General features: G+C 32.4%; 1 protein-coding gene across 1 annotated transcript in view; it reads left to right on the top strand.

Annotated features, from left to right (window-relative positions):
• zranb3 (zinc finger, RAN-binding domain containing 3) overlaps nucleotides 1-9,782 on the top strand; it is an 86,916-nt gene that overhangs the window by 64,956 nt on the left and 12,178 nt on the right. The window contains exons 14-18 of the mRNA XM_016274570.1: nucleotides 52-291; nucleotides 2,221-2,327; nucleotides 7,343-7,444; nucleotides 7,584-7,726; nucleotides 8,905-9,054. Coding sequence (XP_016130056.1) covers nucleotides 52-291; nucleotides 2,221-2,327; nucleotides 7,343-7,444; nucleotides 7,584-7,726; nucleotides 8,905-9,054 — 742 coding nt within the window. The remainder of the gene's footprint in view (nucleotides 1-51; nucleotides 292-2,220; nucleotides 2,328-7,342; nucleotides 7,445-7,583; nucleotides 7,727-8,904; nucleotides 9,055-9,782) is intronic.

Below are 9,782 nucleotides of genomic sequence, written 5' to 3'. Positions count from 1 at the left end.
CTCTCTCTCTCTCTCTCTCTCTCTCTCTTTCTCTCTCTCTCTCTCTGTTAGCTCCCTGCACATCTTCATCATTACCGGATCACCCCTCATCCTCCTCGTCGCTCACTACCATCTGCATCTCTGATTCAGATCAAGAAAACGAACCAGCCACCCCCAGCACCCCACAAACTCCACACACACGTCCAAACCTACAGGCCAGTCCGGTTGTGGCAGAAACACACGTGGATGAATCTCAGGAAATGCAACGAAAGAATGAGTTCAGCTCACAAACTCTCTCCAGCGGTGATCCAGGTCTGTTCCAAACACACTCCCGCCACGTTCAGGAATTTTCACTCAGATGTTAAAGGAATAATTCACCCTAAAATGTCAATTCTTATCATTTACTTTAGATCAACCGATATTGTTTGTGATACTGATTGTTTTTAAGTGTCAAATAACCAGTATGAAGAACCAACACTGAACTAAAGCACTCGTCACTAACTTCTGAAAGTGAACAGTCCGTTTATTATTATATAGAATATTGCGTTGAATAATAATTTAATAAAAAAAAATAAACTAAATAAATGCCTTTGAATACATTAAATATTAAAATACAAATAAACTCAAATAAGCAAGCAATATTGGATATCAGTCAAAAAAAAGTTATCAAGCAGTTATTGTTTTTTTATGTACTGTAAAAGCTGATAACTGCCTTTTTTTTTTTTTTTTTTTTTTTTACTGATATTTGATATTCCTGTAATTTTCACCTTAGAACTTGTATGACTTTTTTGTTTTGTCGAAGTTTTGCTGAATGTTCAAGCTAATTTTTTTTCCATACTACGAAAGCAATTATTTATGAGACATTTACTAGATATTTCAGCACCAATTATACAGAAACATATTTTTTTAAATAATAAAATTTATTTATTTATATGTTTAAAATATATTCATAATTTGTGTATATTTAATCTTTAATATTATTTTTTAAATGATAAATTTTTTAATCAAATAACTAAAATTTTATTTCATATATAATTTGTATAATTTAACAGTTATAATTTAATATTTTATAATATTTTTAAAAATATTTAAAATATATTCATAATTTTAATTGTATATTTATTCATCTTTGTATTTTTTATTTTAAAAAGTAATCATTTAAAAAAAATAATATAAATCTTATTTTATATATAATTCATGTGTAATTTAACAGTTATTATTTAATATTTTATATTAAAAATATTTTAAATATATTAATAATTTTATTTGTATATTTATCAATCTTTTATATTATTTTTAAAATGCTTGCTTTTTAAATAAATAATAAAATGTAATCATTGTAACAATAATTTAACAGTTATTATTTAATATTTTATATTTAAAAAATATTATTTAAAATAAATTAATACAAATTGCAATAAAAGCTGGAGATTATTCAAGTAATATAATTATACATAAACTTCAAGACAGACCTTCAAACATTAACGACTTTCTTTTTGTCAAAGTTTTCTTTTTTTATAAAGTTACAAGTTACAAGACGTGAAATTTCAGTGTCATTGAATCTGAAAAGCAGCAAAGAGCAGCTTGCCCCTTTTGCAAAATATCTCCCGCTGCGGTCTTTAAGAGAAAACATCAGCCCTCGATGATCAAAATTACCTTCTAAGAACAATTTCACAGTTGCGTCACCGCAGCTAAGAGCACGTCTGCGTGAAATATGCATAATAACAGGCCATTTCAAAGCCAGAGAATCGACGAGTGTTCACCTTTCTTATAAAGAGTGCAATTTTCAGACACTGCAGGGTTTGCCTTAACGCCCACCTTTACGACACACACGCACAGAATCCCAGCTTCCCAGCAGCATACAGTAAGCATAATGGCTCTTTAATAACACGTTGTGATTGGCCAGCCGGCGACGGCTCGGCTATTTTAGACCGCAGTAGGGTTCTGGTAACTAAGCCTCGTGGGGCGTCTTTGCAGCGAGCCTGACCCAAATGAATGTAGAACAGCTCTGTGGGACGAAATCCGGACAAATCCGATTTCTCCGAATGGCGGGATCATTTGAGGTCACGGCGTACCTGCTACATTCCAGAGTTCGTTAGCGCTTGCGCCACCTGACCTTTATCAGGAGCAAAATGATCATCCGCTCCTCTCATCCTCTCATTGCCCTGCTCTCTTTTTTTCTCCTCCTATTAGTCACTCCGACTTTCCCATCATGTCTCTCTTTCTCTCTCTCTCCGATAGCTAATGACATTCACATTCAAAAGGAGTCGGATGACTCCGTTCCCGTGTACGACTCTCTGAAGTTCTGTGCCAGCAAAAACACAGACAGGATCTACATCTACGACAAGGTATACAGTGTTAAGCCCTGTTCACACCAAGAACGATAACTATGAAGATAACTATAAAGATATTAGCGTCCACACCAGCAAACGATATCGTCTGTAAGCGCACGCTCGTCTGCTGCTTTAAATTCTCCAGCTCGTGACAGCAGGATGGATTCTGATTGGGTGTCAATGTTTTTATCAATCATCAGCTGGAAAAAATCGTTCTGAAAATGATTCCAACGATATAATTTCTCTGTGCCTTTATCGTTATAGCTGTGGTGTGGACTCTGGTGTGGTGTGAACCGGGCTTTAGAAACCCAAGCAGCTGCAGTATATTCAATATTCATGTTATATTTACGATGATTTTGCCACCCACAAACATCACAAATGTTGCGATAAAGCATTTTATTAGCATTTTATTTGACTCTTGACATTTCCTGAGCATTGTGAGTTTTAAAAGCGTATCTTGCCATCAAAATGGCACCTTATTTCTGTGAATCAGTTCTAATGAATCGTGTGTTTCAGTGAATCGAATCAAGTGTTTGATTCAGTTCTTTTACTGAAAAAAATGACTGTACTTGGGTTGAATTCAGAGTTTGAACTAACAGTTGATCTTAAATCATCCCCTTTAAAGCACTGCAGAAAAGAAATTAGATTAACTAGCTGGCTTTACTAGTAAGGATTGAGCCAAGAGATTTATACTTGGCGTGTATTCACTATATTGGTATATTTACTACTATATTGGTATATTCACAATATTGGTATATTATATTTATATACATTGTATTCATAGTTATGTTTAGTTTGTAGTTATGTATATTCATAGTTTGGTTCCAAAACGCGATAAATGCCATTTAAAAAAATAATAAATGAGTTCCCGCCAAAATCTGTATTTTATCTAGTCTGTATTGAAAAGTACATTTTTAATTTTACACAAATTGCGATATCCGCCGTGATATTCTGTCATGTTTTCTCCCTATCTTTCCAAACCACGACAAACGCTAGTCTCCCTTCTCTGCAGAATGCGATACATCCGCTCAACCAATCACAGCGCACCATTTCATGCATTGTAAACAGTAACTGACAAGCTACGCAATATCGCATTCATAATCGCAGATGAATCACCTTCGATTATGAACGCAATATTGCGTAGCTTGTCAGCGATCTACGGCTCTGTGTATTAAATGCCGCTCCATCTGAAAGCACGTGATGGAGATTTACTACTAATCACAGAACCGACTTTACTGATGAGATGCGCATGAAAATCGCATGCGATTTATTGTGCAGCCCTAAAAAAAAAGAATAATTTTGACGGCATTGATGAACCTGTTTGAACATTTGAACATTTTTACACAAATTAATCGAAATGGATTTATAGCGTTTTGGAACCAAACTCTTCATATATACAGTATATTCAAGATTATTTTATTGTCACTATACTAAAAGTACAGCAAAATTAGAGCAATCCGTACAGTGCAATCACCCATAAATTAGTGCAAGCTAAACATCTAATTTAAATAATAAACAGTAACAGCAAAACGAACAGTCAGATATTGCACAGAAATATTGCAGTGGGCAGAAAACTGCTGCATGATGTTGCACACAATAAAAGAGAGGTAAGTGCAACAGAATATACACACAAACACAAACTGAATAATATAAGATGTAAACTTGTACTAAATAGACACACACAGAGGTATACAGAGGGTGTTGTTAACCTGTGTCGGTTGAGATATAAGATGCCCCATCAGATTGATGCATTTCTCATTTTTCATGTTTGTGTTGTGTGTGTGTGTGTGTGTGTGTGTGTGTGTGTGTGTGTGTGTGTGTCTACTGACAGCGTTCAGCTCCCGTATAGCGCTGGGGTAAAACCTGTTTTTAAGTCTGTTGGTCTGTGATTTGATGGACCTAAAACGTTTACCAGAGGGCAGCAATTCAAACAAATGATGTCCTGGATGGAAGGGATCCTTTAAAATGTTTGCTGCCCTTCCAAGGCAGTGTACAGTGTAAAGTTCTTTTAAGGAAGGCAGAGGACAGCCAATGATTTTTTGTGCCGAATTGATCACCCACTGGAGAGTAGGGCTGAACGATTTTGGAAAATAATCTAATTGCGATTTTTTTTACCAATATTGCGATTGCGATTGCGATTTTAATATGCAAATTTTTTTTTTTAAAGCTCTTTATGTTCTGTATTATTCAACAAAGACAAGCTATAAATCATTGTATAGTATGACCAACACACTATTAGATAGATTAAACATAAATGTTCTTTTCTGTAGGCCAGGCCTATATGTTACGATGAAATTAGCTAATGCATGAATTGATATGAATGACATTTTTATTTAACAACTACAATCACAGTATACGATATAAATCGCATTGCTGTATAATCACGTTTTATTATTACATTCAGAAATAATGTAAAATACCAACAAATAAAATGAAACCTTTACAAGCATTAAAAAAGTGACTTATTCTGGAAAATACAGTACAGTACATTTTGTCATTTTTTTTCTACCCATTCTTTCTGATTCTATTACTATTAAATCTCATCTATATTAGCCAAATCATTTTACCTGACGTCTTTGACAAGCTGAACTAACAAGCAATATCATAGAAAACCAAGTGTTTAAGTACGTAAGACACAAAATGTATTTCTTACATAACGTATCGTCAGAAGCACTTCTGTTCTTCAAATTCATCAGGATTTCTTTTATAGCAAAGCAACCCGGGTCTGCATCATTAGCTCTAATATGAAAATGGCCCTAAATATTCTCTGGATCGATCTTGAACTCACATTTTGACGGCCAGAGCTTCCGGTGTTAATCTGAGGGCAGATAAAGTGTTGAAATCTCTCGTCCTTGTTTGTACAGCGGAACGCCAGGGTTTCTTACAGTTCTCTGCAACTGTATTAAATGGAAGCAGATATAAGCAGAGAGCCTCTAATTGACTTTGATTGAGAAATATTATCCGGGTTGGTTTTTAATAAGAGCTTTTCCTGAGGCCATCTCAGCCGAGCAGTGATGAATGGTGGAGTTCAGCAGGAAGACAGAGGAAGAGCTGGAAAAGATGCCTGCCGTGGGCTGGAAGTGTAATCTTTTGTCTCCCTGTGGACAGACGGTCCAGCTAGTGGAGGAGAACTGTTTTGTAAGGGCCGCTCTCGTGATTGGCAGCTCTGGACGAGCTTTGGATCTCTCTTCATATTCATATTTCTCACTTAAAGTAACCGCAGTGTTGTTACTTTTTTAGATTTTCTGACTGCACTGATTTATACATTTTTATTATTACTAATAATTTTTATGTAAATATTTTGTTTGGCATAGGCATTAGAGTTATTATTGTGTATTATTGTGGTTATTGTGTTCTAATATTTTTCTGGCAGTATTCACTCTCTCATATATATATATATATGTATATGTATATATATATATGTATATGTGTACATATATATATATATATGTATATGTACACACACTGTACACATACACACACACAATATAATATAATTTTAATGTTTATAATTGTATATATTTTGTTTATTTTACATTAATTTGTTTTAATTTAATTTTATATTTTAATGTTTTATTTTTAAATAATTAAAAATGTTTATATTTAATATAATTAAATATAGTTGATATTTAATAAATATAGTTTATGGATGTTCATTAACTATGAATGTGAATCATGACTATTGGTTAGGTGATTATTTTATTTTATTGTACATACAATATTACAATTTAAAATACAATTAAAACAAATTAATGTAAAATAAGCACAATATATATATATATATATATATATATATGCATGTACACAATTAAATGCTTATACCATCCGCTCCTCTCGTCCTCTGTTTATAATAAATGTATATCGTTTGTTTATTTCACATTATTTGTTTTAATTGTATTTTATATTTTAATTATTTAAAAATATAAGAAAGTTTATATTTGATAAATATATATTTTATGGATTTTCAATAGCTGTGAACGGGAATCATAGCATTACTGTTTAGGTGGCTTCAATAATTAATTTCTATATTTTATAATTATATATTTTTTGTCAAATTAATTGCTAAGTATATAAAATAAAACTATTTAAATATATATATTTTTTCTTTTCTGCCCTTTTCATCAGTTTTATCTATGGTTAATAAGCACTATATATATATATATATATATATATATGCATGTACACAATTAAAAATGCTTATACCATCCGCTCCTCTCGTCCTCTGTTTATAATAAATGTATATCGTTTGTTTATTTCACATTATTTGTTTTAATTGTATTTTATATTTTAATTATTTAAAAATATAAGAAAGTTTATATTTGATAAATATATATTTTATGGATTTTCAATAGCTGTGAACGGGAATCATAGCATTACTGTTTAGGTGGCTTCAATAATTAATTTCTATATTTTATAATTATATATTTTTTGTAAAATTAATTGCTAAGTATATAAAATAAAACTATTTAAATATATATATTTTTTCTTTTCTGCCCTTTTCATCAGTTTTATCTATGGTTGTTAGTCGTGAATTTAGTTGATCACTTTTGTTGTATTTGCAGTATCTGCAATTTATACATTTATATTTATATATTCATAAATAACTGACATTTTCCAGATTAAATGTTTGCATCAAACTGTTTTAAGAACAATTCTTGTCCATATTTTCCTTATTTGCTAAATATAGTTTTTGAATTTAGTTTTTTATTTTACTAAAACATTTTAAAACTGGTCAGATGCCCCACAGATATTTCTGTGAACACTTTTGAGTGATGACCGAAATATTTCATTGAGTCACTTTGAACAAATTCACTGAAACTGGCAGTTTATAGGAACTGACTCACAGAAATTAATCACATTTCTGAGCCTGAAACTAGTCCAACAGTACAGTCTTGAAAAAAAACCCGTCAAATAAAAATACTTCAAATATAATGCTGGTTAATTTTATATAGTCAATAAAATATTAAATATATTGTAAATATTCAGTATATATGTTCGCTCGGCACTGAGTTTGGTGTGTTTCTCTACAGGATGGCCTCCCGCTCCACTGTAACTTCATTCCCTTGGATATCAGACTGCAGAATTGGGAGGAACTGCCAGCAGAATTCAATCACAGCGAGAACAGGAGTCAGGTGTGTGTGTGTGTGTGTGTGAGAGAGAGAGTGATACTCAAGTACTGTTTCATCAGATTTCTTGAAACGCGTGTGTGTGTATGTGTCTGTCTGTCTGTCTCTGTCTGTCTGTCTGTCTGTCTGTCTGTCTGTCTGTCAGGTTGTGCGATTCGTGCGCGAGTGGATCTCTCTGACTGCGATGAGGCAGAGGATGGTGAGGAAGAGTGGAAGTGTGTTTCACAGCCCTATCCTGCTGCTAGAGGAGCTCAGTCAATCCCAGCGCCGGCACAGCAGCACCTCCAGGCAAGAAACACACACACACACCATTAAAGCTGGAGCGCTCTGGGACATGTGGGCGGATCTGAATCTCATTGGCTCAGATGTGGGTGTCAATCAAATTAAGTGTGGTTTTGTTTGTTTTTGTTTTCCCTCCACACTCAAAATGTTCGACTTAAAGTCATTGGACCTTTATTTTATTTTAATTATACATTTTATTTAGTTTAACGTTTAATTAGATATACATTATATGTTATATTATAATTTAGTTTATAGTTTTTCACATTTTTGTATTTTTAATCCATTTCTGAAATATATACACTACTGTTCAAAAGTTTGGGGTTGGTATACATTTTTTTATATTTTTGAAAGAAGTCTTGTTTACCAAGGTTGCACTTATTTGATAAAAAAACTGTAAAGTTGTAAAATATTAATGCAATTTAAAATAACTGTTTTATATTTGATTGTTTTAAAATTAAATTTATTCCTGTGATGCAGAGTTGAATTTTCAGCTTCATTACTTCAGTTTTCAGTGACACATGATCCTTCAGAAATCATTCTAATATGCTGATAATATTTTTGTAGAAACCATTATAAAAAATTTTCAGGGTTCTTTGATAATTAGAAAGTTCAAAAGAACAGCATTTATTTGAAATAAAAAAAAATCTTATGTAAAATTGTCACTTAATTTAATGCATCCTTGCTGAAGAAAAATGTGAATTTCTTTCTAAATAAATTTCACTGACCTAAACTATTGAAAAGTAGTGTATATTTATGTATTTTTTAAATGTTATATTTTTTTAAACATACATTCTTATATTTTTTTATTTTAATCATTAAAAAATTTTAAATATAAAATAAAGTAGTTTTTTTTCAACCAGTTCTTCAGTCTTATTCATGTGGGTTTTAATTATTTATTTAATTTTTTTGTCTATTTCTGCAATTTCTTTTAGTTTATTTCTGCAAAAGTTTCACCTGAGGCTATGAATAATGTAAGATTATTGGTGAGATAGTTTTTAATTTTGTAAGTATTATTCAAGGATTTTCCGACGCATTACAAGCATCAGTTTGCTGTTCTGTTACACAAACATCAGCTGTGTGTGTGTTTTCTGGTAGCAGATACTGTACTGCCCTCTTCATGCCACCATGATGTTCCCTTTCTGGCACTCAGTTCCTCACAGTCTCTCTCTGTCCGTCTCTGACAGGTATCTCTCCAGACAGGATGTAGCTCAGACCTCCATCACTGTGGCCCAGAAAGAGGGCGGAGCTCTCCGCATCATCAAAAAGGACAACATCGGTCCGAAAAGACAATCCTCATCCGAACATACTGACCCCAGCAACAGGTCTGACCACCCATAACCCTTAATAATAATAATAATAACTGTTATTAAAATTAATGTTATACAAATTTAGTTATTAATAATATTAATGGTTGTCATATTGTAAAAATCTAGACAAGGCACAACAATAATAAATACTTACAAAAGACCGCTTGTTTTTGTGATAGCTTATGCAAAAATTTATTATAAAAATTTTATTTTTGCTTTTTGCAACAACTCAATTTGCATAACGATAAAAATGTTAGTAATATGTACCACTTGCTTATTTTTAACAATAGAAAGTGACAAATTAAGATTTTTTTATTTGTGGTTTTCTTTCTGCTTATTCAAACTATTACAGGTGCATCTCAATAAATTAGAATGTCGTGGAAAAGTTCATTTATTTCAGTAATTCAACTCAAATTGTGAAACTCGTGTATTAAATAAATTCAATGCACACAGACTGAAGTAGTTTAAGTCTTTGGTTCTTTTAATTGTGATGATTTTGGCTCACATTTAACAAAACCCCACCAATTCACTATCTCAACAAATTAGAATACTTCATAAGACCAATAAAAAAAACATTTTTAGTGAATTGTTGGCCTTCTGGAAAGTATGTTCATTTACTGTACATGTACTCAATACTTGGTAGGGGCTCCTTTTGCATGAATTACTGCATCAGTGCGGCGTGGCATGGAGACAATCAGCCTGTGGCACTGCTCAGGTGTAATGGAAGCCCAGGTTGCTTTGATAGCGGCCTTCAG

Source organism: Sinocyclocheilus grahami, unplaced genomic scaffold (genome assembly GCF_001515645.1).
Source record: "Sinocyclocheilus grahami isolate Dianchi unplaced genomic scaffold, SAMN03320097.WGS_v1.1 scaffold87.1, whole genome shotgun sequence".
Taxonomy (NCBI): domain Eukaryota; kingdom Metazoa; phylum Chordata; class Actinopteri; order Cypriniformes; family Cyprinidae; genus Sinocyclocheilus; species Sinocyclocheilus grahami.
This window is presented reverse-complemented; position numbering and strand designations above follow the sequence as displayed.